This window comes from Podospora pseudocomata (genome assembly GCF_035222375.1).
Source record: "Podospora pseudocomata strain CBS 415.72m chromosome 2 map unlocalized CBS415.72m_2.2, whole genome shotgun sequence".
NCBI classification, from domain to species: domain Eukaryota; kingdom Fungi; phylum Ascomycota; class Sordariomycetes; order Sordariales; family Podosporaceae; genus Podospora; species Podospora pseudocomata.
The window spans coordinates 98,611-126,272 of record NW_026946366.1 but is presented as its reverse complement, the minus strand read 5'-3'; the positions used below and the strand labels follow the sequence as shown (position 1 = coordinate 126,272).

Genomic DNA, 27,662 nt, shown 5'->3' with positions numbered 1-27,662 from the left:
ACGCATGCATGCATGTTGAGGCCCAAAATATGTCGAACAGTGTTGACAATGGGAGATTAGCTCGAAGACTGAAGCACGATAATCAACAAAGCTGTGCTCCAAGCTATCGTGTTTGCTTTTCCGGGCCGGGCCGCCCCCGAGGACTGTGGCACCCTGTTAGCCAGCGTCTTCACCGAGTCACCAATCATCATTCAATGGCGGAGGTCACAGCACCAGGCGCATTAATATCCTAACAAGCTCTACAGTGTTACAAACTTTTGCTTGGAGTGGTTATTTGTTTGAGCCTGAATACGGCGTAGCAATTCACCACAACTTTTCCAAGCATCTGGCGATCACTTCCTTTCTTTAGCACACAGCCTCACCACCAGCCTTAGTTTCATATATCTCGAACCCTTGACGTTGACACTTTCTCATTCCAATCATCCTCTCCATTTCTGGCAATCTTTCACAACTTCGACCCCTTCCCCCTCCCACCCTTCGTCGCATCCCCAACAACCTCCACCCTCTTCACACTAGTAGCATCCCCCTCCATAGTCACGCCCGGAGCTCCCTTCTTCCCTTGCCGAATCTCATCAGTCATCATCCCGCTCACATGATGTCCCTTTGGCCCCTCTCCCCTCAGCATCCTTTCCTCATGGCTTCCACCTGACGACTCTGGGACTTTACTCTCGGTTTTGGAAAAGTCTTGCTTGTTCTCCGGCTCACCCCTTGGGTTAGAGTTCGCATCATTCGTCTCTGTCTTTAGTGAAATCGGATCACCAAGCTGGGAGGGATTGGCATTGGGGCCGATGAGCTTCTCGGCGGCGATTTGGCGGAGGGGTTTGGTCATTTTGGTGAGTTGATAAATAGGGTAGTAAAATATGAGGGATGAATTTGCGTAGTCTGTTGACAATGAGATCTCATATATTGTTAGGAATGGTCCGTTATTCGTACGGAGAGGACATTATAACTGCTCAATTCTTCAAACACTCTCTCAATACGCTTGCACTCAATGCCGTCAGTACATGACGTCGATTTGAAGTAGAGTTCTGGCCGGACAGATCGCAAAACAGAACCGGCTTACCAACGGCGCGGATATAGTTCAAGGGCTTGCATATTTCGCAGATTGTCCCAAGATCTTTAGTTAGAGTGAAATCGTGTCCCATCTGTCAGATCAATCTCGATCGATCTCAGGTACCCTAGTGAAAGAAACTCGATCAAATGACGCTTGTGAAATGGTGATGTCACAGCTTAGGTCGGTTTATGTAATAAGCTTCTTTCATCTCATTAAGCATTAACTAACCCAACTTTTCATCAACCGAGAAACATAATCCTCCTCTCTATGGTATGCGAACAAAAAGAAATAAAACAGATAAAACATCGTCGTCGTCTGCCATTTGTACCGTACTCAAGCCATGTACATTGTCTATTTTCATATCCTCATCCCGTCGTCAATATCATCGCTGCCCCACCTTTAATGTTGAGCGCAGTCAAAATCAGGCAATAGCTGAGATCTCATAGGGGACGACGGCCGAGTCGACCTTGCCGCAGGTGATCGTTCTCCTAGAGTAAATGTCGCCCATAGTCCAGTTGGCATTCTGGTAAAAGTCCTCGGTGCAGCCGAGGGTGACGTTTGCTGAGCCCTTGGCAGTGAATGTGATGCTGTTTATCATGTTAGAACTCAATTAACCCAAGTCAATGTGCAAAATGGCAACGGCTTACGGGTACTGCGGGTCCTGGTCTCTGCAGGTCCAACTCTGTTCCACTCTCAACTCGCCGGAAGGCCTGTTGAAGTCAAACTTAGTGGAGCCTCCGCGGAGGGTGTCGTTGCAGCTGTATTGAATGATGCCGTAGAAGAAGTCATTGATCTGGTTGCTAGCGGCAGAACATTGAACTGTGCTCTTATCGGCGGGGTTGAAGAGGTCGAAGGAGGCGTAGCCCCAGGAGTTTTGGTGTGCGGGGGTGCTAAAAATGAATGAGGCGTGAAAGTCAAAGTTGGATGCCTGCCATTGGAAGTCCTTGAAGGAGGTGTTGGAGCAAGAGGTCCCGTTTGGGGTCGTTTGCCTGGTGGAGATGGGTGAGGCCGAGGTGAGGAGGGGGAGTGCCGCAAGAGGGAGGACGGAAGTGAGATGCATTTTGGAGCGAAGTTAAATGGTATGTGTGGTGTGGTGTGGTGTTGAGAGTGAGTTGAGAAGGTTGAGAAATATGGTGACTGAATCTGTGATGGTGTTTTGATCCACTTGAAGTGACTGGAATGTTGGTTCTGAATATTTGGCTCTGGCCGGGAATATGTCCGGCTTATATTCCGTTCCAAGTTCCAAGCTTCCCCTCCCTCACCGTCAATTCCACCTCGGCATCATGGACCCGGTTGCTCGGAGTGGCAGGCCGTCAATAGAGCTGCGCCATGGGATTTGCACAAACGAGGCGAGGGGCGCGAGGTTCCCTAAGTGGCCTTGAGGCTGCAGATCTTCTCGTGTGTAGTGTAATGCCAGAAGTCGGTGAACTGTGGGACCTGGCTAGAAGCTCAGTGTGATTGGAGAAAAGGGCCCAAAGAACGAGTGTGTAGTTATCCGCTCTTGCAGAGATGTGACAGCGGATGCAAACATTGTAGATTGAAGAACTTCGTATTCCAGTGGCCGGCCCATCGTCACAAGACGTCACTGTTGCAACCGCGCTGAATTCCACAAAAGCTGCTGTGCCGCAGCCGGATGCCAGGCCATCGCCAGCGGTGGGGCACGCCCGAGGGGTGGGGCAACCCACGGCCATTGCCGGTGCTACGTTGCGCTGGATGCCCACCGCGGTCTTCGCCAGGGCATCATCAACCGCGGAGTGCGCGGTCGAGCATGGAAAGCTGCTCTCCTTCAACACGCCACAACCAAGAATTGAGTAGTCAAAAGGGCCGGCTCACCGGATACCAGCGGATCGAAAGAGTCAGTCATTGCCGGGTCGGAGACCATGGTTACTTGCAGTCGCTAAACAGCACTTCAGGCTGCAGCAATGATCATCACAGACCTGGGCTGCAATTGGGTGTCGATTCGATCTGGCGTTGAGGCATCTCGCCCCTTCTGTTCTATTCTCGTCTTCCACCTCACCTCGGGTACGGACATCACCAGCCCGTCGTTTGGCCAGAATCACACGTTTTTCTGCAGCAGCAACGTTGTGTTCTCGTGCACTGCACTGCCAGCTTGTCGGTAACTCTGGCTTTTGTGGAACCATGCTCAAGGCTTGAACCACTCGAGAGCTTCTCGGAACAAAAGAACACCATGTTGCACCAGGAATAACGTGTTCAATATGGCATCACTTTTGAGACCAGGGATGGCCATCACCCGAAACATAGGGGACACTCGGTCTTCATTATGGTAAAAAAGTGTCTCTGACTCTGTTTCTGACGTATATTGCAGGAAAATGCCCGAACCCAGGCTGTGGCAGCCCCTCTATCTCCGCATCCTCTACATCGACTAAGATTCCTCCGCAGCGCCGGGAAGTGCTTTGAGCCCTGTCAAAGAATTGTTAGCTGCCATCAAGCACCGCAGTAACTGCTCACGAGATTCCACTTACAGCCATTGATGGGCTCGTCGACCACGGTCGGTACCGAGCACTGGTTCATCGCCGAGATGCTCTGGCTCTTGAGAGTCGGGCAGTTGACGTAGCAGGGACTGTCCATGGCACGCTGTAGCGAGTCGTCCAACCAGCCAAACATGTAGTCACCATGCGATCCGAAGCCAGTCCTATCAACATGTCAGCTGTGTGCAATTCACATCAGGCCGGCCGAAGAACTTACGAATCATCCATCGACCACAGGAAAGGCTGAGACCCATCCTCGGGCCATAAGTCCTTGTTGTTGAACTGCCTTGTGTCCCAGATAACCTCGTACATAAGCTGAGGCACACGCACTGGGTGCGAAGCTGGGCAAGGACCACCGCCTTCGAAGGTTCCAGACTCGGGATATGACATGTGCGCCATGTGATCGGGAGAGTCAAGATTCTTTCCGTCCCAACAGGTTGGGAAACGAACGTTGGACATAATTCCGAAGTTGCATGGCTCCTTGGGGAAATCCATTGTCTCGGGATAACGCGTGCCAAAAGTCTTAAGGCAGGTGTAGGTGATTTGACGGAACTTGGATGCCTGGGCTCGGTTGCGGTACATGGCCTCGCCGATGAGCATACGGAAGCCAGTCTTGAACGCCGTCACCTTGGAAGTTTGCTGGTAGTTGACCAGGCCGTCTTGCATGTAATACACAGTCATACCACCATTGGAACCTTCGAAGCCAGCGTTTGGAATCTGCGGTACTCGATGGACGCTTCCATTTCTCGCCTTGAAGAACAACACTGCTGTCCAGTAGTTGGAAAAGTCTTCGGAGAATTGGCAAGTTGTGCAAGTCGCCTTCTTGGCGATATCACCGGCAGCGGCTTCCATGGAAATATTGAAGGCATTCTGGTACGTGTCAGTATGTATCCTTGCCCTGTGTCGGAGTGTCTTACACCACCGATAATCTGATGAAGATGCGGAGATGGTGCCACGCCGGGGTTGACGAGGGGATCGGTTCGCTCAACGACCAACTGAGAACAGCCGAATCGAAGCAGGGCTGACGCCGGAGCGACCAGCGCAAGAGCTGCAGCGGAGCTCCAGTGCATCTTGTCTTTGTCTCCTTTTGTCTCGAAGGTTCAGGGGTAAGCTTGGCACACGCGTGAAGAAGTCAACAACACCTGACAGTCAAAGGGAAGCAAAATATGTCAGGGAAATCTGGAAGCACCATGGCAGTCTTTATTGAAGGCTCAAATACCACGTCTTCCCCTCCCCTGTATCGGGCCAGCCCGCCAAGGGCTACAAACTGGGACCGCCGCAGCACCCATATGCCTTGATGCATCTCATTGATCAGCAATAACAAACGAGTGGATCTCGGTCCGTTTCAGTTCTATGATAATGGAGAGAACTGTTATGGAGGTCAGTTGGAGGCAGTGATCTGAACACAACTGCCGGTGGCCATGGTAGCCGCGAAAGGGGGGTTGCCGCGATGCAATCAATTTATTTACTTTTGAACAGCCTACAACGTTTACTCCTCTCATATTTCCGGCCTATTCAACCCCGCACCTCATTCATTGGAGTTTTCGTGGATGATTGGCCCGCCTTTCTAGGCTGGGCACAATCTATATTGACATTTTCCCGGTTTGGAGGTAGTTGATTGACCGTGACTTGCTTTGCTGTATCTTGATATTACATGGGCAAAGATCAACATCATTAACTCTACATATTGTTCTGATATCAATCACTGATTTGGAACAGGGCTCGCATTGGTCAAGAAGAAAGTCAGCCTATCTCTTCACTGGACTGGAAGGAATGTGGAAACACTTCATGGCTTCCATGGCACCCATGTATACTTTTCTTATTTCACCTCATCAAAAGCGACACGAATAGCAGACAAAGATCTCCAACTCCCACAGCTCTTTTTCATAATGTGATATCAGATCTTCGGCCTTAGCTGCATTATTAACAATCATCAAGACGGGCCATCACAGCCGCCCTCCAGGCCATGATGCGGCGGTCCTGGGGGTACAGATTGGGAAAATGGATCGTCACACTCACTCACAAACACTTGTCCAATACAAATCAAGCTACAAATGATAAACTCTCGGCCCGGGTAACGGCAACCGGGCCTCATCCGTGGACCATCCCCAATGATGAAATTGATTGCCTGCAGTGATGGGATTTTTGATTTCCACGTGCGGTTATCTCGGAGCGGGTACAACTCATGCAAAGTATTACGGCTTGGGGCACGAGGTAGGTAGGTCAGAAGGATCGAGATGTTTGCGTTACACCTGTTGAAGATAGGGATAGCCTTGCTGACGGTCTGGGAAAAGTCAATATCTCATCCAACTGTGCCTTTCTATTGCCGATATGTCAGGTAATCTTGCCATCAGCCGCCAAACCCCTTCCCCTTGAAACCTACCACAGTCTTGGACAACATCCCCTCCGTATAAATGCCTCGCAGCAAGCGGCCGCCCTGGATACCTTATGGAAAAGTAACCACCCTGCTCTCCCCCATTCGCGCTTCTACTCCTCGATGTTTTAGTCTCGGCCCACGATCCAAAAATAAGAACTGGTTCTACTGAGCGGGGTCCCCGATATTATCACTTTTCACGGGGAACGGAAAGGTGAAGAGGTCTGCAATTCCATGACCAAATGCGATGCTAGGTTGATACTGACGAACAGTTCATGATAAGGGTCGGTGACTGGGGGTGTTGGCCAATGCCGCGACCAAGACTATATCAACTCACAAGCTACCTGTTCGACGTGGTAGTCCTTCTTGTCTGGCATCGCGTTGGTCTGCTGCAAGAACACCGTGAATCGCTTCCCTGTGGTTTTATTCCTAGTTGGGATCCATCTCTGGGGATGTCGCGTTGTTCTCCATAGTACGTCTTGGAGAAAGCCACCACCGTGTCATCTCGCTCGTTGTAGCTCGTCTGTGAATGTGGTCGTGATCGGGGAGGGTCGATGGACAGAAAATCCGCCCTTCCGCCGGACGTGGTCACTATGAAAATAGCTGGCGTACTGTCGTTGATCAAACAAGGACGCGCAAGAAGGGCATCATAACCTGTGGTACGACCGACACGGAAGAAGCGTACAAGAACTGATGATGTATTCCGGGAGTATCTAGACAGAGCAAACCAACCGGCCAAACCAATAATATACCCTCACGCCCGTGGGTGTGGGCCAGGACAGAGCCCTGGGAGCAATTTCTGCCTGACCCACGGAACAACCCACATCGAACACACCACAGTGAACGACTTCTCGTCACGTCCCTCTTCGCCTGTAGGATATCCTGATACGTCTGCAGTACTGTCTTGTCATCGTGGGTAATGAATCAGAAGAACAGCAAAGTCATGCTGCCTCGCCGGCCGTTGAACCTTGACGGTGATACATCGATAGGGACCCCAGAAGGAGATTGGGGTCCTCAACAGCAGGTGGTGTGTGATTCATCAAAGACCTGGCGATTTTGATGACCAAGAATCTGATTTGTATACGGACTCGTTATTTCTGACGTCCTGGGGAGGCAAAGCAGGTAGGACTCATGATTTGTGGGAGCGGGGTTTTCAAAGTTGAGTAAGAGGGAAAAGCAAAGGGGGCTCAGATAAGGTAAACGTAAAGCTCAGATGGAATGAAGGTAAAGGTTTAGATGGGATGAAGGTAAGAAAGAATAATCATGGGGGAAGTTATATATGCAAATGATCGGCGGGCGTCAGGCCGTTGTAGACTCCCTCGTAAAATAAAATAGGGTTTAAAGTCATGAACGGGCGGAAATTGTTGCTCACTTGGGACGTTTGGTTTGAGAGCTTTTCGTATCCTTCACAGGTCATTTCTGCCAAGCTACACGAGGAGGAACGGTGTTGATGTCCTCTCATTAATTAACAAAGTAGTTGGCCGGCTTGTCTTCGGTCTCGACTTGGCGGGGCAAAGGCAGGACAAGATAACAAAGTCTGCCTCGGTTGCTACACCTACAATAAGAGAAGATGAACCCAGTCTGAGGGAAATACATCTTGAACTTGGGAGGTCTGGCCTGCAAAGCGGATGGCCCTAGCTGAGCCGGTGGTGACGGTGACTTTTATAGTCCCCCAGCACCTCGCCAACCCTGTAGGGCGGGTGTTGTTGATGCGTTTGTGATATATCAATTGACTCCTCTACGTGTACAGACACTCGTCACGAAAGAACCATATGGCGCCTTGTCGCGGGCGCTGGTACCGCGTTTTTCTGCTCAGCAATGTATCTATTTTTCACAACACAGAAAAGTCCGAAGTCACGGTGATGTCGGATGTGAAAAAGGCACCGGATAGGTCCTTCACCTTCCATAGGTCTCCCAAGGTGCAGGCGTCGTTGCTTGCGCATGGTACTGGTGGTATGCTGACTAGGCGGTAGAATCAACTGTGGTGGTTGGCAGATTCAGTTTGGATAAGGTGAAGTTTAATGTCTTACTCTATATAAAAAGGTTCGGTGTCAAGAAGCTCATCGTCTGGATAATAGAACCCCTGAATCGTGAAAGGGGGCTTCCACGTTGTTTCAACCCTAACCCTAGTGAAGACAAAGAGCTGGTGACAAAACCCCCAAAGTCGGCTAGCACACAACGCCACAAATGGACGCCGAGGATTGCACCATCGCCTCAGCTGCAGGGAGGTTGCAGCTCACCCAATTCTCTGCCGTGTGCCTGTCCCGAGTTCCTGGGTCCTTCCCTCCTTCATGCAAATCGCACACCATTTGGAGTGAGACAAGCCGTTCTGCTGTCTCCGATTCCTCAAAGTTTGTCGTCGCAAAAGGCGAATTGCTCAACTGTTTTGGAGCGTCTGGGGGTTCAAGACGACAAAGCCAAAAATGAGCTCCACTGGAGCCGGTGAAAATAGGGGGGAACTGCCCCGCCGTCTCCGGGCGCTGGCCCGCCGCGGGTGGAAGGTCCTCCGGGTCAATTGGCATCTCGGGGTTACTGCGTTTGGTGGTCCACCGGTTCACTTCAAGATTGTGAGTATAAGAAAAAAAGAAAAAACCGCAGAGAAAACAGGACTGAGGACCAGTTGCTTATCATTGTCCGGCGCGCAGTTCAACGAAAAGTTCGTCCAAAAGTCAAAATGGGTCGATGAACAGGTCTTTCAGGAGATCTTCAGCATCTCGCAATCGCTGTCAGGACCCGCCAGCACAAAAATGCTCTACTGCATCAACCTGCTCCACGGCGGGTTTATGGCGGCATTGTTTAGCTTCCTGCTCTGGAGTCTTCCGGGGGCCATCGGCATGTTTGGCCTCTCCATCGGCGTGTCGAGCATTGACGAGAACCTGCCGCGAATCGTGTATGCGCTGCTCTCCGGTCTCAACTCCGCTACTGTCGGCGTGATTGCGCTGGCGGCGGTGGAGCTGTCCCAGAAGGCCATCACTGATCCATTGACGAGGATAATTGTCTTTGTCACTGCTGCTGCTGGCATGTTGTACAACGCCCTGTGGTACTTTCCCGTCTTGATGTTTGTGTCAGGTGTTGCGACCTTGGTCAATGACTACCGTTGGATCCATCGCCCACTCGGAACTCTGGTGAGGAAGGTGAAGCGAAAGAGGGCGACGCACCCCGAAGCTGGCCCTCAAAACAGTGCCACAACAACAAGAAATTCCCATGAACTTGGGCCATCGCAACCCGGGCCCAGCTCAGAACTTCCAGTCAGCGAAGATGAGGCCAATAAGAATGAGCGCCCGTCGGGGTCGACTGCCGAGAATGAACCACGCATTGTGCCACAGGAGCTGAGGTTCAACATGTCATGGAAGACTGGCACAGTCATCATCGTGACCTTCTTCCTCAGCTTCATCGTGGCCATGGTGCTACGCAGTGTTCTTCCAGACCCCGGCCCTCCCATCCTCTACCGCCTCTTCTCCAACATGTACCTTGCGGGCACAATCATCTTTGGCGGTGGACCCGTCGTAATCCCTTTGCTGCGAGAATACGTTGTTGCCGAAGGGTGGGTGAGCGCTCGCGACTTTTTGATCGGTCTCGCCCTCATCCAAGCCTTCCCGGGCCCCAACTTCAACATTGCTGTCTTCCTCGGGAGTTTGACGGCCATCAACGCCGGACACAGCTCTGTTGCGGGCGCCTTGATTGCCTGGGTTGCCATCTTCAGCCCAGGCTTGATCTTGGTCCATGGCACCATGGGACTCTGGAGCGCGGCAAGGAACAGGAGATGGGTCAAATCTGTGCTGAGAGGCATCAACGCTGGCGCCGTGGGCTTGATCTATACGGCCGTGTATCGAATCTTCATGGTGGGGTATATTGACCAAGGATTCCAGGCTGGTCGCAGTTTGGGTGATGATCCCTGGTGGGTTGTCATCACAGCTACCAGCTATGTTGGTGGTCGGTACTTCAAGTTGAATGCTCCGTCCGCTATTGTGTTGGGTGGTTTGATGGGCTTGATCAGGTACGGTGTGGTGAATGCTTGAGATGCCAGACGCAAGGTATGGTGGTGTTGTTAAAATGATGCCATTGTTGACGCGTCAAAGTAATGAAGCTCATTCCATCCCCACTTGGTCTTTCGTCGCAGCTGCAGGGAGAAAACGCCGATGACCGCAAAGTGACCGCAAGGGATGAGCCGCTGCCTTTATAACGTGTTGTCTGATGACATTGGTCGGCGGTGACTCACGCCATGATGAGTGGTTGTTGATGTTTCATCGATGATGCAGGGCAGTGAGTGACGGGAGGGCGACGTGGTGGGCGAGTCGCCCGCCAGCTTCTTACGAATACACGTTATTACACAGATCCGTGCACAGCAGCCCTGCCACAGCGTGTCCACAACAGTATGTTGGTCACTGTCACTCAGCGCTGCCACGTGGCCCGCATCGTATTTACAGTATCTTACAGTGCCAAGCCGGCAGTTCACCAATGCCCCCACCACCCGCCAAAATCTTAATTCATGTCGTCCCTGGATTCGCTGGGAACGACCTGGACGGGGTGCCCATCCCAAATTCAGGGTGGTATCCATCCTGCCCGTTGATCTCTACAGCTGCCATAATGCTGCTCTTTTCGAGGAATAGAAGCTATGTCTTCTTGATTGCAGGCATCTTTCTATTCGTCTTCCTCGCCATCCGCAAGAGATCATACCAATACTCCTACGTCATTGACCCTTTCCAGAGCTATCACGGCGATGGCAGTGGTGACAATTTCCTGCCCGGCAATAGTGGGGATCCTAATTATGTCCCCCCGAATGACTACTTCGACGATAACACCGATGACAACGTCAATGACAAGGACCAAAACGACGAGGAAGACACAGCAGACCGGATCGAATGGAGCAAGTTGAAGTCCAATTACCCTGTCCAGGACATGCGCCAGTTTCCAAAGGCCTCCCCACAGTGGCTTCCAAAGGTTCAAAAATTTATCGAGACTGAACCCGCAGCAGAGCGTCAAGTTCGACTCGAACGCCGAGATGCCGTCAAGAAGGTCTTTCAGCGTTGTTGGAACTCGTACCGCAAGCACGCCTGGATGAGTGACGAGATCATGCCCATCAGCGGTGGGAAGCGCGATGTCTTTGGCGGCTGGGGAGCAACCTTGGTCGACAGTCTCGACACCCTCTGGATCATGGACCTGAAAGATGAGTTCAAGGAAGCAGTGGAAGCTGCATCCAAGATCGACTTTTCCAAAGCCCCGGGAGACAAAGTGAACGTATTTGAGACCAACATTCGATATCTGGGTGGCTTTCTGGCAGCCTATGACCTAAGTGGCGATAGACGGCTCCTACGTAAAGCAACAGAGGTTGGAGAAATGCTCTATGTCGCCTTCGATACTCCCAACCGCATGCCGATGACAAGATGGGACGCTGTGGATGCATCCAAAAACAAACCCCAGGAAGCCGACGAGTCCGTCCTTCTTGCCGAGATTGGCACATTTGCTCTGGAGTTCACCAGGCTTTCTCTCCTCACCAAAGACCCAAAATGGTTCGACGCTGCGCATCGCATCACCGAGCTCCTGCATAAGCAACAAGACACCACGCGTTTCCCAGGAATGTGGCCTGTCATTGTCAACGCCCGCACCACAGAATTTAACCTACATAATGACTTCACCATCGGGGCCATGGCTGACTCTTGGTACGAATATCTCCCAAAGACCCATGCTCTCGTCGGGGGTCTACTACCACAATATCGCGAAATGTATGAAAAGGCCATGGAGGCAGTCATCAAACGAAATGTCTTCCGGCCTATGCTTCCAGACAACGCCAACGTCCTTGTCTCTGGCCTTGTCTCTGTCTCCCGAAGCGGCGATGACACTGTCTACTCTCTCAAACCAGAAGGCCAGCATCTCGTTTGCTTCGCAGGTGGTATGCTCGCCCTCGGTGGCAAGCTTGTGGAGAACCAAACCCATGTGTCTGTCGGAGAGAAACTGATGGATGGTTGCATCTGGACCTATTCACACATGCCCGTGGGGATCATGCCAGAGACATTCACCATGCTTCCCTGTCCTTTAACAATCTCGCCCGAGAAGCCAGAGTGTACGTTTTCCGAGACCAAGTGGAAAGATGCGATCAAAAGGCAGCTTGAAGCACCCGATGACATCTCCCCTGAAGAGCTCAACTCGCTCATCGCCGAAAAGCACATCTCCAAGGGGTTCACGTCGCTTCCGGATACTCGATACATTCTCCGACCTGAAGCGATCGAGTCGGTATTTATTCTCTATCGCACAACCGGCCGAAAGGACTTGCCTGAAAAAGCATGGAAGATGTTTGAAGCTATCGAGAAGAATACCAAGACTGAGCTCGCCAACGCGGCACTGTCGGATATTACTCGTTATGACCCTGAGAACGAGGATGAGAGCAAACGGTATCCGGAGAAGACGGACTCGATGGAGAGCTTTTGGCTGGGTGAGACGTTGAAGTATTTTTATTTGATGTTCAGTGAGCCGGACTTGATTAGTCTGGATGAGTGGGTTTTTAATACGGAGGCTCATCCGCTGAGGAGGTTGGTGCCTGATTTGAAGGGGCTGTTTGATTGATAGATATTGGGGTGAGTGAATGCGAGGAAAGAACATAACTGGATATACACAATGATGCTTGGGGGGATAATTAGTAATATTTACAAATAGTAAAGATCGGTTTATCAGGTCGACCGTTGCCGTCAGAGTCGGGCGTGTTTGAGTGGAAATAGGGGTAGCCTCGTGAGCCATTTTGCTGATCAATCTGTCATGGATGAGACGCCCAGTTTCACAACACGTAAGTGCCTTTACCCATGCGGACCTCAACCTCAAACTGAACCTTTGCCTTTACCTAATCCTGTGTTTCCTTCCCCTATTCAAACAAAGTACCACAAGGCTCAAACCACAAAACTCTCCCAAGCTTTGTCCACCCTACCTCGGCATATCTGCACGAAGCTCCAATCGGTGACAACCATCTATTGTCAGCTTAATGTGGCTCGATGTTGTGCCGGCAAGACAAGGTAACACACCCACGCTTAACCCTAACCCCCAAGACTTACACCTCCCCTACCCCACCAACTCCTTTGAGACCTTCACTTCAGCATCCAACAAAGAACACCATCTCAGATCCCGAAAGCCGAATGATACGGAGGGAGCTCCAAAAAGGGAACTAGCTTACCACGTCGCCTCTTTGATCGAGGTGTGTCGAGGGGAGAATAGCGCCATTAGCATTGCGGGGCAGTAGCGCTTAAGCCTTCACGTCATCGCAAGCCGAGCACGCCATCCCTCAAATTGATATCGCAATCATCCCAATGCTCTTTCCTGAACGAAATCCCAACGCCCAGCACCGATGTCACTCGGGAGCGGGCTGCCGAAACGTGGGTGCATCATGGCCTCTTCCAATGAGACCTCGGCCCCATTGCAGATGATAGTCTCTGGGCCCAGTCCCGGGATGATCACGCAATCGACAAGATGGCCCCCTTTTATCGAGGGCGCCATGTACTTATAAGCCATACATGTGAGCTCTCGATCAGATCCAAATATTCCATTATCAGATCAAGCTCTTTCATTTGGCAGTCATCACCCAGCACTTCCAAACCGCTCCCTACCTTACCCACCACCACACACATACCATACACAATGGCTCCCGGAATCCTAGTAGAAGAGCCTGCGGCTCAACTTCCTCAAGTCACCAAGAGCAACCTCGATGCCCCCCGCCACATCTTCCCTGACGGCATCCGCACATCTGGCCAGCACCCCCCTCTCTACGACGTCCTGAAGCCCTACTCTGAGTTCCCCAAGGAGATCACCGGCCGCACAGTATGGAAGCGCGATGACTTCATCAACAACCCTGAGAAGTGGGTGCACCCCTTCACAGATGAGGAGGTTGCCGAGTTGTCCGCCACCGCCGACGCTTTCATCGCCAGCGGCACACCACTCACCGGCATCTCCAAGGAGAACTTTGTCCTTCCCAAGCTCGGCAAGGTCTTGACTGACCTCCGGGAAGATCTCCTCAACGGCAAGGGCTTCATCCTCTTCAAGCGTTTCCCTGCCGATGTTTGGGGCCCAGAGAAGAACGCCGTCGCCTACATGGGTCTCGGCACCTATCTTGGATACTTTGTCTCTCAGAACGGCCGCGGCCACGTCCTCGGCCACGTCAAGGATGTCGGTGATGACCCGACTCAGATCCACACCGTCCGCATCTATCGCACTGCCGCCCGCCAGTTCTTCCACGCTGATGATGGTGATATCGTCGGTCTTTTGTGCGTACACCGCGCCCAGGAGGGTGGTGAGAGCGACATTGTCTCGGTTCATAACGTCTGGAACATTCTCCAGAAGGAGCACCCTGATGTTGCCGAGACTCTGACCAAGCCGATCTGGTACTTTGACCGCAAGGGTGAGGTCAGCGATGGCCAGGAGGAGTGGGTTCGCCAGCCTATTGTTTACATAGAGAACGGTGGCCAGGGCCGTCTCTACTGCAAGTGGGATCCCTACTATGTCAAGTCTTTGACCAGATTCTCCGACAAGGGTATCATTCCTCCTCTCAGCGAGGAGCAACTTCATGCTCTGAAGGTGCTTGAGGATACCTGCCAGCAGGAGGCTCTGCACATGGTTTTGGAGGTTGGAGACATTCAGTTCTTGAGTAATGCTCACTTGCTCCATGCTCGCACTGCTTACAGGGGTGAGTTTCTTCTTTCGGCTCTCCAACATTGACTTGTTTCCGTGCTAACTTTGGACAATAGACTTTGCCCCTCCCGCTCCCAGAAGACATCTCCTCAGACTCTGGCTCGCCACTCCCGAGGGTGAGGGTGGGTGGGCTCTTCCCATGCCTGACAGCCATGAGAAGAAACGTGGTGGTATCCAGGTCAACGACACTCCTCCTCGTGCGCCTCTTGATGCCGAGTAAATGATGGTTGGATGGGGACAGGCAAAAAAAAAATGAAATGATAATGAACAAAAACCCAAGGTGTACACACAAGGGACAGATGCTTAGATAGCACGTCTCACTCATGTATTTATAAAATGTCGGCTGATGATGAATTGATGATACCATTTATTCTTTTTCATAATTTTGTCTTGGTCTTGATGATGAATTGATGTGCCTTGGGAGGGGGTGAGGGTTGTAGTGAGGTAGGGTGATAATTATGTCTTCTGCCCATTGGGACCAGGAGAAGAGGGTTGAGGTTTGCGGGGTGGGTGATGTGGTAGTAGATAGGTTGGATGTTGTGCGGAATGACAAGATGATTATAATGGTGAGGGGGGTATAACCACTGTACTATCCCCCGTATCCCCACAGGTTGGCGCCAGTAGGTCTCGAATATACTCTGTGTTCAAGATACAACCTCACAGAGGTTATTGTAATGAGATGAGATATTGATCCAAGTGGAATTTTCGGTGATCAGGTGGAGGGAGATACTGCTAGGTATGGTATGTACCATTAGGTACTGAAATGGACTTTGAATGATGATTGTTCTTTTTTGAAGGTCAGTTCCATTGGATACCTTTGGAAGTGATGGAAACCCTGCGCAGAAGAACATGTGATGAGAATGAGGTACAAGCAAGATGCCAAAGAAAAGGAAAGCAAACCAAATATACCCTTAACCAGCCAACCTATGGGCTCAGGCCGGTGGCCTAAGAGCAACCTCTCTGCCTGACCCACTACCTACCTAGTGAGTAACCTCTCCTCTTACACGAAGTAAGTGAAGAAACATGTTGCTGGGTAAATACCTCTCGTCTTCTTACCCGAACGCTATTAATAGACAAAAAGTACAGGAAACCAGCAAGTTTGCCTAGGCTTGCCAGTTTTCCAAGTCCGTAACTAGTCTCGCACAAAGCTTCCGCTTGCTCTCCTTCGCTACTTCATCATCGCTACTATCCACCATGAGACAACTGAGCACAACGTCGGCATAAAAATCACCACATGCCCACCTAAGACGATTCAAGTACTCTCGACAAATCCACCTGCGTCGTTCATAATGATCCTCTTTGTCGTAATCGGCAATCTTGTTATAACCAGAGCGGAAGTCCTCATAGTTCTTCAACTCCTCCCAGAACCCAACTTTGAGAAGCAGTATACCAAGAGAGTACACGTCATATGCATGGCGATACCGCCGCTGCGGATCTGCGTGCTTTGCCGGGTGCTGATAATAGTCGAGTGTAAAGCCAGCAATGTTTAGATCTTTTGTTTGTTCCGGTTCTTTGGTCTTGTTCAGTATATCGCGGCCATATATACTAGCTGGCCGGGGGAATACCCTTCCATGCTTTTCCTCTGAATCCTTGCTTGAGGAGTCATCGGTATCCCGCCAGGTGTATGTAGTGTGATGTTTTAGTATATTACGGGAATCCACTGGGGCCTTTCTAAGTCCATCCTTTTGAGAGGAGGGTTTACGCGTTTCATGCTTGATGTCGTCTGGCCGTGAAAAAATATAGCCCATCAGGATGGGCTTCGAAACATTTATTTCAGTTTTGATTTCATAGCGGTCCTCTTGGAGCGTGCTCACATGTTTCGGAAAGAACATGACAGACTCTGCACGTATGTTCTTGTGTAGCCACCCGCTTGAGTGAAGCATGCAGACGGCACGCACGAGACTTCTGGCAAGCTCAAAACACGAACCCAGTATTGACCGGATGCCATCCATTTTCCTGGTCCCAAGAAGGGATTTTAGTCGAACAGGTGCACGGAGCTTCAGATTCTCCGCTGGCCGCTGCCGATTGTGAATGCCTATCATGCTCGGGAGCCTATAGAGGATGCTGCAATGGCCTTCATGGTCCCCTTCCGTATGATCAATCATGCCAGCAACGTTAAGCCCATAGACACTTTTCATTGTATTGTTGCCCCAAAATGTGTTGCAAAAGTTTCGAATCAGAATCCGACGGCGCTTGGTCTTCCGTTTCTGTTCCGGTGTGAGGTCTAGTGGCGGTCCGCGATAGTCTCGCATTTCCACATAGACAACTTCACCTTCAAACAGAGCAAGACCCTTCCCCAAAAACTTCATCTCGGGTTCCTCCTCGCCGATAGTGGTGAGCTTGCCGTCATCTGTCCGTACCTTGTCCCTGTTTTCGTTTACAGATGCCTTCAATGTAGCCGCTGAAGCCAGCAGTTCGTAGTCCGGCCGCACCGAAGACCCCTTGTCGATCTCTGCATGCTCAGTTGCGATTCTTGAAGTCCACTTCAACACTACCGGTGACTCCTGGACAGCCAAACAATCCATGGTAAAAGTAGACATTCATCGACTCAAAGGCGTTTTCCGGGCAAAGGCAGTAGAGGGATTCGCTGTGGGATTTCAAGTCGGAAATGAGTTTTCTGAAGTCATTCTTATCTCTCAGAGCCCACTTAAACTTGTTGAGTTTCGAGAGACGTTGCTTAAACTCAGTGATCACAGGCTTGATGTCCTCGATTGTCGTGTCCTGAATGGCTAACTGGACATTGCTGGCCAACTGGGATCCATCCTGAATTGCTTGCGTTGACCGAAACTGGATTTCATATCCTCTGACAAGTTCCTCTTGGTTTGACAGTGTGTCGGCAAGGGCGGAGAGGATGTTGAAGACGCCCTCGGCTTTGAAGCGGTTCTTCAATAGGTAGTTGTGAAGCTTGGTTTGGTTCTGTCTGGTCTGACCTGGTTGCTGAGTGTCGCCTCCATCCTGAATGCGCCAATGGAAGCCCCAGGCTTTCAGAATGGACTACTGGATGACCAGCTCACGAAGGTGAACCGAAACCTCTTTGTCGGCCGCGTTGACAGTGGTGAAAAAGTTGTAACAATCTCGACATGTTGAGTATAGGGTGGCAATGCCGACGGCAAGTCCAGCAGCTTCCATGTTGATGATGATAGGTAATTGTGTGTGGTAATAATTGGCTCAAAAACACGCCGCGCGGTGGGTTGCCTTTGATAGAAGAATAAAATCTCGGGTTCTGGCTATGCCAGAGGTGCCATCATTTAATATTCGAGGTGTCATCTCGCAATGAGAAGAGCCTGATATGCATAAGCACCTGTGGCTGTCTTCAATATTGGCTTGGCCCAACCAGTTAAGATAGGGGTAGTCAACCTCCCAGTGCGCCCTGCAGGTTGCCTGCTCTGACCAGTATCAAGCCACCAATCGTGTCTGTGTCCAACCTCAACTGAATTGTGCTTGGACATCACGCCGCATCAGCGCGACAAATTACAATGCCTCTGCTTCTGTGGTTGCTCCCAGGGCTCTAGTCCCACCTTTTGCCAGGCCCACACACTCAGGTTGCTCTGAGGGCTTATATTTCGCGTATCTTTCTGTGGCCTTCCTCTGTTTGTCAGATTCTGCTCCAATACCATAACCTTCCTCCTGCACCTTTCTGCTTCACCTTTGGCGCCAGTCACTTTTCGGCCCACAACTTCCAATTTTCTACAGTCGTTAATCTTTTTTCAGCGCGTTATTCGGGTCTTATGGTAAGATCAGGTGTGAAAACCTGCAGCTGCAAGGCTTGCAGAACACGCATGGTTCGGCAGACAGTCAAAAGCTGAAAACTGAAATTCTTGAGCTGTGATGTCTCTGCATTGTACCTAGCTTGTATGGAAGACAATAATGAATACAGTGCAGTCCATGGCGAAACTAAGCCCCTATTATAAGGTAAGTACCATTTAAAGTGTGGAAATGGTTGAATCCGGCCCCTGGGAACGACCCTGGTGCTTTGTCTGGTTCAGCATCTCTGGCAAAATCCGTTCTGTGTCCACGTGTCTGCTCAGCTGAATGAGGTTCTTCACAAAGTGTGTGTTGGAGTTTATGTACCTTATCAGCTACCCTGCAGAGCTCTTGGGTGTAGGCAGAGTTTGAGTCCCAGGCATGTGTTGTAAGTATTCGGGGCACGCCATGATCGAATTGCTAGTATAACAAGACCTTCTTGCAGCAGCTGAAACCCCAAAGAGAAAATTATTACCAGGCAAGGCAAATAGACTGTGTTGTGAAGATATGGAATGTTCTTTTTAAGGGTGAAAGTCAAATGTCTCCGTCACATGAAGCCGAAGGCTTGACCATCCCAAACCTTCTTCACGCCCCCTCAACCGTCTCGCCACAAACGAAAAAAAGTCTCAATGTGCCTCCACCTCACCCACTCTTAACCTTCAACACGCAAAAGTGTCAGAATTCTCGCAAAAGTTAAAGCTCTATTCCCGCTTACTCCAAAGTCTCCTTTCTCGTCTTTCAACCATCAACATCCATCCGCCCAAGCAAAATCTTCTCAAGCGGCCCTCATCAAGAACTTACCGCGTCATCAACTCTAACCGCCGCTTGACTCATTTCCCCCGCGCTTGCAAACTATTCCCAGACATCAACCAACCGTCCGCGCACGCTCCTCCAAACCTCCCCTCTACACCCCCCAACGAATATCTCCAGACATCTCCCGCGCGCCAACCAAAGAAATGCCGTCGGAAGATGACTACTTCTTGAGATCATATATCTTGCTGTCTCCAGCGGGGTTTATCGATGAAACCGGTCATCGAGACCCGCACAGGTATTTTTGGGATTATGTTGATGAGGACGACGAAGAAGAGGTCCCTGTCATGCATACAAGGGCGTTGAAAGAGGGGGAGGACAAGACGTGCGCGATTTGTCTGAACGAGATGGTGGGGGTGGTGGTGGTGGAGGTGCCGGGTTGTGGGCATATTTTTCATGGGGGGTGTCTACGCGAGTGGTTAAGGGGGGGCAATAAGACTTGTCCGATGTGCCGGGGTAAGATTAAGGGACGGGTGGGGGTAGAGGAGGAGGAGGGGGGGGGTTATGAGATGGAGGGAGATCGTGAGGGGTGGATTCAGAGTGAGAGTGAGTGGGTCACTGAAAGTGAGATTGAGAGTGAGAGTGAGGGGGGCAGTGAAAGTGAGGGGGGCAGTGAAAGTGAAAATGGAAGTGAGAGTGAGAGTGAGAGTGAGAGTGAGAGGATGGACTGGGAGCCGAGCGAGAGTGAGGATGTGGATATGGATTGGGATTTCGACCAAATTTTCCCGGCGTATCCTGAGCCTCATAGCCCGGTGGTGAGATTTCTAGACTACCTACCTGCCTTAGTGATTGATCAAAGGCTGCCGCAGCTAGAGTGGGACGAGTCGCGGACCGGCAGGCGAGGAGAGCTTGTGATACGTCACAGAGAGATAGTGCAGCTTAGGGAGGAGCAACCGGAGGAAGACTGGGAGGGTTTTAGGGATTGATCAGGCGATCATTCCTTTCCCCTAACGCGCAAAGCAAAAGCCTAGGAAGCTTTTGATGAGGGCGGAGATGTGCAATATGGTTATATGTTTGACGACGATTGGAATAAAGAGAACAGTCTGCTTCATTATCATCATTAAGCGGTCAAGGAGATTGGTTTACCCAGCAACAACGCACGCAGGATACTCTCTTTGACTCTGGTGTGTACTTGCTCTATCCAAATACCATCATACCTAGTTAGAGAAAGCTGAGGACAGAAATGCAGAATTTGCAAATAAACATCAAAATCAGGTCAGGGTAGGTAAGGTAGCTGAACGTTGTGTAAGGCAGGAAGCTCAGCCTGGTTCAGTACCCAACAACGCGGCCGCCACCAGCTCACCACATCACACCAAAGAGTTCCTCCTCGGTGGCCCAACCAAGCTACCAATCAACTCTCCATACATGAACCCATGCACATACGCCTCGCCGATAATCGTGTAACAACCCGAAGTGTCAGTCTCCCTGAGAATGAATGGAACACTGGCTCTCTCAATCACCCAAATCTGATCATAAAGTTCCCCGTCTGGCTCCCTTGTCGATTTTGGGCCTAACCCGAATCTCTCCCCGTCAGTAAGGAAGAATTTTCGGCCGCGGGTAGCCTCCTTCATCAGAGCCTCGGATTTTCGAATTTGCGCCTTTTGAACCTTGGAAAAACAGCGGCTTACATTCCGCGTGTACTTGGTAGAAGCCCAATCGTTTTGAACCTCTGTATCCTGCAGAGGGCCCTGCTCCTCCAAAAAGCTCAAAATCTTGGTTGCAGCCGGCAAGTGTCGAGCTGGCAGCACGCTCGAAGATCCTCCTAAGAAGTGGTCCTTCTGGTCGTTTATGTCTTCTTCCAAGATTTCCAGATGATGCCCGAGGTTGGACATGGATTCAGTTTCTGGAGGCCCTTCCAGCTCTTTGCTGCTCTTCTCTGCATAACCTGAGCAACCTGATGACCCTTGGGGTCCTTCTCCTGCTCACCACCCGCTTGTGTCCGTACACCGTAACTCTCCTCTCTTCTTCTTCCTGTCTTCAGATTTTCCAACGCCATCGGCCAGTCCCGAATATCGGACGCTGGGAGCTCATCAAGCTGCCTTCCTTTGCAAATCGCTGACAAAAGTGCGACCTTCCTGCAAAGTGATGGCGCGACCTGCTTTCCCACCCAACGTTCCGGACCAACATCCCGAAGCAGACTGCAAACCTGCAAGATATTTCTCAATAACCAATTTGCAAACCCAGCCGCGAGTTCATAGCCTGAACAAAGTTCATCCACCTCGTGTTCCTTGTTTGCTATCAGTGTCCGCCACAGTGCCTCAATGCTTGTGACCGAACGGGCCGGTATCACTTTGTACGAGTTTTCCCTGCAGAATACCGTGAGATTCTGCCACTTCCAAGAATTTGGCTTGCCTGGATACTGTGCAGGTCCTTTCACAGCCAGCATCAAGAAAGATGTCGGCTCGAGAATCCGCCACAGCCTTCACTGTGTCAATACAATGGCCCACGACGGATAAATCCCCCTCAGGATGGAGGACGATCTCGCTTGCTTCCGTTAATTTGAAGTTGATATACGAGGCGCAATATCTGCAAGGGTCCGACCCATTGTCAAACATTTCCGCTTCTAGCCTCGCGCTGAAGTCAGGGACCCAACCGGGAAGGTCCTCGATCTTTCGGTTTGACGTATCTTCAATGTGTGATAGTACAGAGAGGCTGTTGGTGTCCTTAATTATGGCCTCTGCTGTCGCCCGAAAAACGGCCTGGGCACTTTGGCGGTAGTTTGGCGCAACAGGCCCCTTTTCCTCTGCATTGTTCAAAAATGCAAATACCTTGTCCCGAGGGTCAGAGGCATCGAGGTTCCGAAAGACCGATATGACAGGAAGTAGACTTAGCCGCTCGTGGAAAGGGCTCAAGGGAACTGAGTCAGCCGGGGCACTGATAATTGTACCCGAGTGATATCCAAATGCACCCGTGGTAAAATCTCGATGTCCCAGCCTCTCTCACTCCGTCCTGTCACTACCATGGTACCTGTGCCAGCCAGGTCCAGGTTCGATCTTTCGCGAATATATCGGAATCCCCGAAGGAAAATGAAAGCATCTCGTGGCTCAATTGCCAATCGCTCTGCATGATCCAAAGTGACCCCTTGTTCTTCCCGGTCAAGGGAAATATATTGCCGCTTTTAGACTTGGGTGGGGTGTGTAGTTAGGAGCAGCACTGCCTCTTCCACCCTACCCCCCTGTCAATTTCAGCTTGGAAAAAATGTGTTTGATTTCGAAATGTCTAAATTAACCAGCTTAAGTTCGAATAACGAATTTGCAAGTCAAGGTAAAGGCGAAGTTGAATCGTCATATAAACCAACATACTGCTTGTCTTAACTACAGTTCCATTTCGTATTTACATACCTACCTAAGCTTCTTTATCACTTCCTATCAACAAATTAGCACTTATAGCATCATACCTCCCTAGTTTCCTGTTACGCCCCAAGCGTAATACCCCTGTACAGGAACCACTGGGTGGTACCTGTCAGACAGAAAAGGGTTCTGGTCAATCAAGCTGAATAGGAGCTCATGGAAGCTGAAACTGACGTAACCAGTTCAGCTGGACATGGTACCATTGCCACCAATGCTGTCACCATGCATAGATATAATTGAGGTTCTCTGGCTTTGAAGGCACACTGAGCAAGGTACAAAGATACTTCAGAAATATATGTAGATAGCTTGACATAAATAGGGGGGAGCGCCGGGCGCTCCCCGTGTCGAGGAATCTGATTCCTCATGCAAGCAATTCAAGTTCATTTGTCTACAATCTACTTTCAGTAGCTCTTTGTTAGAACAACCTGTTGTTGACAGTGAACCCATGTCTGAGACGCTTGTCACAACCTTCGATCATCCTGTCATATTCACCTCTGGCGTACTGCCTTGCAGTCTGTATCCACTCCCGGTGCAGGTTGTAACATTCCCTTGGCATCAGCTGCCGCTCTTACAGGCTTAGTTACTGCAGTCAAATTATCTTGGGAGCTGTCTCGTATGATAAAGAAGAAATATGAGCAGCGTGTACTGAAGGATTATGCCAATGAAATTAATACTAGGCTGTAAGTAAGACTTTATGTTACACGGCAAATAAGCAATTAGCCGCATTACGGCCTAACTGCTATCTACCTGCATAATCAATGGTTGGAATTGAGGCGGACAATCAAATACCTCGCGGCTACTAAAGGAAACCAGATCAAATAAAGTTGTAGCGCTTGGAACTACGTCAAGCCAACTAGCCCAATCTCGAGTTGTTCGAGTGGGCCAAATAACGTCTCTACCAAGTTTTTTAGAGCCACCTGTCTTCATGACGAAACAGGGTGCTCGAAATGATAAAAGAGGCGGGATCCAGAAGGATCTAGAGTATTGTGACGGGCTATAAATTAATAGAGACCGCTAGGCCCCTCCTGTGTTACACTACAATAGAAAAAAAAAGAGAGAGACAAAGAATGAGAGATCAGCTCAGCTATCTGTCGTGAACTTCATAGTTAGGACGCGCCCCGAAGAACAGCCAATAGCAATTGTTGATGCCGCTGCAGCGAGACATTGTGGCTGATATTCCAGAGGCAGCCATAGCCAATTTTCTGAACCCTTCGTAATCCATCTCTTGCTCATGTCTATTCCATAGCGTTGGTAATGTGGGGGGTTGGTATCGTTAGATCCGGATTCAATCAGCTTCGAATCAAGGGAAGACGCTACCGATTTCACAGAACTGCCATGGCCCTCGAGCGTCTGCATACATGATCCCGTGGCCGCCTCCCAGATCCTGATGGTACGGTCGTCTGATCCTGACGCAACCCACTTTGAATCGGGCGAGAACGCTACCGAGTTGACCCAACCGCCATGGCCCTCGAGCGTCTGCGTACATGACCCCGTGGCCGCATCCCAGATCCTGATGGTACCGTCGTCTGACCCTGACGTAACCCACTTCGAATTGGGCGAGAACGCTACCGAGTTAACCCCATCGCCATGGCCCTCGAGCGTCTGCGTACATGACCCCGTGGCCGCCTCCCAGATCTTGATGGTACTGTCGTCTGATCCTGACGCAACCCACTTCGAATCGGGCGAGATCGCTACCGAGTTGACCCCATCGCCATGGCCCTCGAGCGTCTGCCGGCACGCATTCCAATTATCCTCTACTATTGGCCTCGAAGTAATCCACTTCCGTTCTTCCTGCGTAAATAGGCCTCTTGTTATACTTCGGGCGGGGCTGAACACAAGTGCTGAAGCGTATACTTGAAGAGGATAATTCTCAACAACCCATCTCCAGTGTAAAACGAATCGGTGCATGTCAGCGACAAGGCTCGGTAATTGAGACGTAATCGACCTATACTAAATTCCTGTTAGAACCGCTTAATAATAAGATACTATTACTGGGTAGAGCCTACCTGAAGAATTCTTTCGAGCTTTACCAATGAAAGTATCCCCTGCGGCATGCTCTTACAAAGTGAAAGTGCTTCAAGCCAGTGGAGGTAATGCTGCCTCAGAAAGCCATCGACGATACCACCATCTTGGAAAATATCTGGGTGCTTACTATCGTCGCTCGACTGCCAGTTACAGAGGTGATCAACCCAGTAAACGCACGAGTACCGCACTGTCGCAAGAGGGTCCGGGTCCGGCACTCGGACGTGGTCGATAGAAAATCCTGGTATACATAAACCGTATACATCGCGTTGCAACTTGCCTGAGAGAAGCTTTAGTGACCGATCCGATATGTCATGGTGGGTCACAGCCACACCACTGGGGAAAAGTAATGGGGAGGCTTGATCACTCAAGTAGTCCTTGGCTGATTGATGAACGAGGTAGATCTGGTTATCTCGAACCGTGAGAAAGGATCCGCACTTGGCCACGATCTTCTGAATATTTTCCGTTGACCTGATAATCTGTTCCGGTAATCCAGACAAGCCGCCTATTTCGTCCAAGTGAAGTGGGCGGTATGCTACCGTCACCACCGAGAGAATGCGCCAACAGAATTCCGAGTCCCGTTTATTCCGCTCGATCTCATCCAGCATGCGCTTGTACATCCCATCCAGCCCCGATGGCACTTCTTCGACAATCTGCAGAACATGCCAGCTCTCAACCCCATCCATGCTGAGTTCCTGTACGACGAGGGCGACCCAGAGGAACGTGCCGTTTGCCTTGTTGTGTAGAATATCCCGTACTTGATCCTTTAGCAGGGCGTCGTCCTGAAGTGCTTCCAACCCAGATAGTTTATCGTCGATGTACACATCGACGGCATGAGACACCTCCATCGCATTTTCCTTCAGCTCAAGACTAAGCCTTGTTCGCGCATTGTTAGATTTCAATTTCTTCTCGATGATCGTCTCGTTCCGGCTTGTTAAGAGCCATTTTATCCGATCGGATGAGATACAGACGATAAAGTCTAAAAGCTTCGGGAGGTCGGTAACACATTCGTCTAGGGCATCGACGACTAAACAGGTTGGCTTCACGTTCGGATCTCCTAGCATCCCCACTAAAATGTCCGAGAGGGCGAACCACGCATTTGCGTCGGAGAGGGATTTACCAGCGTCGGTATATTTACGCACGTGGGAGATGAGACGTGGCTGCTGGTGGGCAAGAAGGTAGATCAGGCCACGTAACACGGCAATGGCGTTATTGATGCGGGAGTCGGTAGCTTGGCAGAAGAAGTAGGCCAGATTACGACAATGCCCGTCTGCAACAATAGCTCCCTGTAGCTCGTTGATGATGCCGCAGAGTAACATGGTCTTGCCTTTGCCGGGATCTCCATTAATCCAGAGTAAGCGGCTCTCCGACCGTTCACGCCATAGACAGAAGTCGGGGTTGGCGAAAACCCAGCGGTAAGCGCCAGCAAGCAACCCACCTTTTGCCTCCTCGATGCGCTTCTTATCAAGGCGCGGGTCGGTAGAATGTAGACTGGACAGACAGCGATCATGCTTACTAATTTCCTCTCGCAGCCGCCCAAATGCTCTATCTTCTCCTTCGCCATACAGAAGCGGCATTGTTACATCAAAGATGCCGAATAGCGAGTACGCCTTGTCTTCTTTTTGTGTGGTGTTGCGCTTTCCGACCCACGACAGACGCTCTTCGATGCTGAAGTCGGACAATGTGTTGCCTGGGAGAGCCTCTAGGGGAATCTCAGTTACATCGTGGATTTGTTGTTCCAAAGACTTCTTGTCTCCTAGACGCTCGCCCTCTTTGGAGAAGAATTCCACAATTGCTGGAGCAATGAGCTCTTGAAGGGTCCATCCACGAGTGAACCACCTGGATTTTCGAAAGGTTAATTCCCACCAGCCAGGGTTGCCGTCGGTGTCCTCCTGGCAAGTTGAGACATCAGTGAGATAGACATAGCATTTGGCTGCATTGCGGTACCACTGAAACATGGAGTTAAGGGCGCGCTGAACTTCGGTGCTGTCGGATTTGTCGATGCAGCATGTGTCGACCCAGAAGAATTTCAGCCCATCGCGTCCGGCTTGATCTCCGCAAAACTGTATCTTGGAGTAGCCTCTTTTGTTCTTGCATATGCTGTCCTTTATATCCTTAAAGATGACCTCTTCATCGCCCCAGGTGTGCGAAAGTATTGCGTACGGTGGGACCTGGTCGTCGGGAATGTCATCCGTCAAACTAAAATCGCCGGTATCATTGCGTTCCAGGAGGCGCATTGTCGAAAAACCGCCGAGCTTAGCTCTCGTAACTTCTCGTATGACTGTCCGACAGCGGGAAAAGGCGAGCAGGTGGGCCGGGGGAATGGACGAAACTAGTAGGCTCAACAAATCAGTAGCTGAAACCAGGATAAGCTCTCAGACATAGATCAGAATCACCTACCGCGAGTAATTGTTGAGCTACGTAGCGCAAATCTCAGTGGGTTCGATTGTTGCAGCTCAAAGGTGGTTGTTGTTGCTGCTGTCTCCAAGGGTTGAGGTGCTGTCCTGCCCAGATTGCCAACCCCCGCACATCAGGCATTTTGCTGGCATTGGCGCCCAAGCGGCTGGCGCCAACTGCGCATACTGGAAGCATCGTTATTGGCGGTGTTTCGCTGGCGTGCATGAAGATGTCCCTTTGGAGGCCGTCGTTTTGGCGCGTCCGTATGCTAGCCGGTGCCACGAATGCACTGTCCATAAAACCGTAATGTTTCTTGAAAGTTTGAGGCGGCTGAGGATCGGCGTCTCGTTCATTTTACAAGGAGACTACACAACAGATTGCCGTGAGGACGCAGCAGGCTACGAGACGAGGAGGGGCGACGGCTACACAACTTGCAGAGAGCGCGGAGCTCCTTGAAGAACAAGAATTTGCAGGTCTGACAACTGTCTAGAAAGAAGTCTACAGTCTCATACGGTGCACCGGTTCTCCCTGCCAAGGGACTTACTACTGGCGGGATCCAAGTAACCGGAAGCATTACAAACTTAATACAAGTGTCTTGCCAAACCATGTCGACTGCGCTGAAGGAGATAATATACTCAGGACTCTATACTAAGTCCACTACAAAAAGCCATTTCGTCTCCACGTTTCTGTTAGAAATAGCAATTAGCATTATACTCGCCTGCTTTTCAGCTGACCGAGGTAATACTTCTATTGCC

The 27,662-nt window shown here is 50.7% G+C and overlaps 8 protein-coding genes across 8 annotated transcripts; 3 read left to right on the top strand and 5 right to left on the bottom strand.

Annotated features, from left to right (window-relative positions):
* Positions 1–445: 445 nt before the first annotated feature.
* QC762_204935 (uncharacterized protein) lies at positions 446–1,145 on the bottom strand (the record flags this gene model as incomplete). Its single annotated transcript, XM_062887383.1, has 2 exons — positions 446–882; positions 1,064–1,145. The coding sequence occupies 2 exons, from the start codon at positions 1,143–1,145 to the stop codon at positions 446–448; spliced, it is 519 nt and encodes a 172-aa protein (XP_062745489.1).
* Positions 1,146–1,475: 330 nt separating this feature from the next.
* QC762_204930 (uncharacterized protein) lies at positions 1,476–2,778 on the bottom strand (the record flags this gene model as incomplete). The annotated part of the gene is made up of 2 exons (XM_062887382.1): positions 1,702–2,778; positions 1,476–1,641 (listed from the first exon to the last, which is right to left on the bottom strand). The coding sequence occupies exons 1-2, from the start codon at positions 2,112–2,114 to the stop codon at positions 1,476–1,478; spliced, it is 579 nt and encodes a 192-aa protein (XP_062745488.1). The 5' UTR covers positions 2,115–2,778.
* A 537-nt stretch (positions 2,779–3,315) lies between these two features.
* Positions 3,316–4,666, bottom strand: QC762_0036370 (uncharacterized protein). Its single transcript, XM_062883308.1, has 3 exons — positions 3,779–4,666; positions 3,538–3,707; positions 3,316–3,475 (listed from the first exon to the last, which is right to left on the bottom strand). The coding sequence occupies exons 1-3, from the start codon at positions 4,393–4,395 to the stop codon at positions 3,438–3,440; spliced, it is 825 nt and encodes a 274-aa protein (XP_062745487.1). The 5' UTR covers positions 4,396–4,666; the 3' UTR covers positions 3,316–3,437.
* A 3,457-nt stretch (positions 4,667–8,123) lies between these two features.
* QC762_204910 (uncharacterized protein) lies at positions 8,124–9,936 on the top strand (the record flags this gene model as incomplete). Its single annotated transcript, XM_062887381.1, has 2 exons — positions 8,124–8,484; positions 8,563–9,936. The coding sequence occupies exons 1-2, from the start codon at positions 8,341–8,343 to the stop codon at positions 9,934–9,936; spliced, it is 1,518 nt and encodes a 505-aa protein (XP_062745486.1). The 5' UTR covers positions 8,124–8,340.
* Positions 9,937–10,375: 439 nt separating this feature from the next.
* On the top strand, positions 10,376–12,478 carry QC762_204900 (uncharacterized protein; the record flags this gene model as incomplete). The annotated part of the gene is made up of 1 exon (XM_062887380.1): positions 10,376–12,478. The coding sequence occupies one exon, from the start codon at positions 10,376–10,378 to the stop codon at positions 12,476–12,478; it is 2,103 nt and encodes a 700-aa protein (XP_062745485.1).
* Positions 12,479–12,742: 264 nt separating this feature from the next.
* Positions 12,743–14,952, top strand: QC762_204890 (uncharacterized protein). Its single transcript, XM_062887379.1, has 3 exons — positions 12,743–12,918; positions 13,025–14,579; positions 14,641–14,952. The coding sequence occupies exons 2-3, from the start codon at positions 13,370–13,372 to the stop codon at positions 14,802–14,804; spliced, it is 1,374 nt and encodes a 457-aa protein (XP_062745484.1). The 5' UTR covers positions 12,743–12,918; positions 13,025–13,369; the 3' UTR covers positions 14,805–14,952.
* Positions 14,953–15,687: 735 nt separating this feature from the next.
* QC762_204880 (uncharacterized protein) lies at positions 15,688–17,713 on the bottom strand (the record flags this gene model as incomplete). The annotated part of the gene is made up of 3 exons (XM_062887378.1): positions 15,688–17,036; positions 17,080–17,514; positions 17,599–17,713. The coding sequence occupies 3 exons, from the start codon at positions 17,711–17,713 to the stop codon at positions 15,688–15,690; spliced, it is 1,899 nt and encodes a 632-aa protein (XP_062745483.1).
* Positions 17,714–23,568: 5,855 nt separating this feature from the next.
* HNWD-pc12 (HNWD NOD-like receptor pc12) lies at positions 23,569–26,747 on the bottom strand (the record flags this gene model as incomplete). The annotated part of the gene is made up of 2 exons (XM_062883307.1): positions 23,569–24,438; positions 24,495–26,747. The coding sequence occupies 2 exons, from the start codon at positions 26,745–26,747 to the stop codon at positions 23,569–23,571; spliced, it is 3,123 nt and encodes a 1,040-aa protein (XP_062745482.1).
* Between the last annotated feature and the right edge of the window lie 915 nt (positions 26,748–27,662).

What these genes read in the sequence shown, in the direction of transcription:
- QC762_204890 (XM_062887379.1), top strand. Translation starts at nt 13,370, where the DNA reads ATGGCCCCCTTTTATCGAGGGCGCCATGTACTTATAAGCCATACATGT. An exon ending in TGCTCGCACTGCTTACAGGG is followed by an intron (nt 14,580 to 14,640) that starts GTGAGTTTCTTC and finishes TTTGGACAATAG; the next exon opens with ACTTTGCCCCTCCCGCTCCC.
- QC762_0036370 (XM_062883308.1), bottom strand. Translation starts at nt 4,395, where the DNA reads ATGGAAGCCGCTGCCGGTGATATCGCCAAGAAGGCGACTTGCACAACT. An exon ending in GATGGGTCTCAGCCTTTCCT is followed by an intron (nt 3,708 to 3,778) that starts GTGGTCGATGGA and finishes ACATGTTGATAG; the next exon opens with GACTGGCTTCGGATCGCATG. An exon ending in CGACGAGCCCATCAATGGCT is followed by an intron (nt 3,476 to 3,537) that starts GTAAGTGGAATC and finishes ATTCTTTGACAG; the next exon opens with GGCTCAAAGCACTTCCCGGC.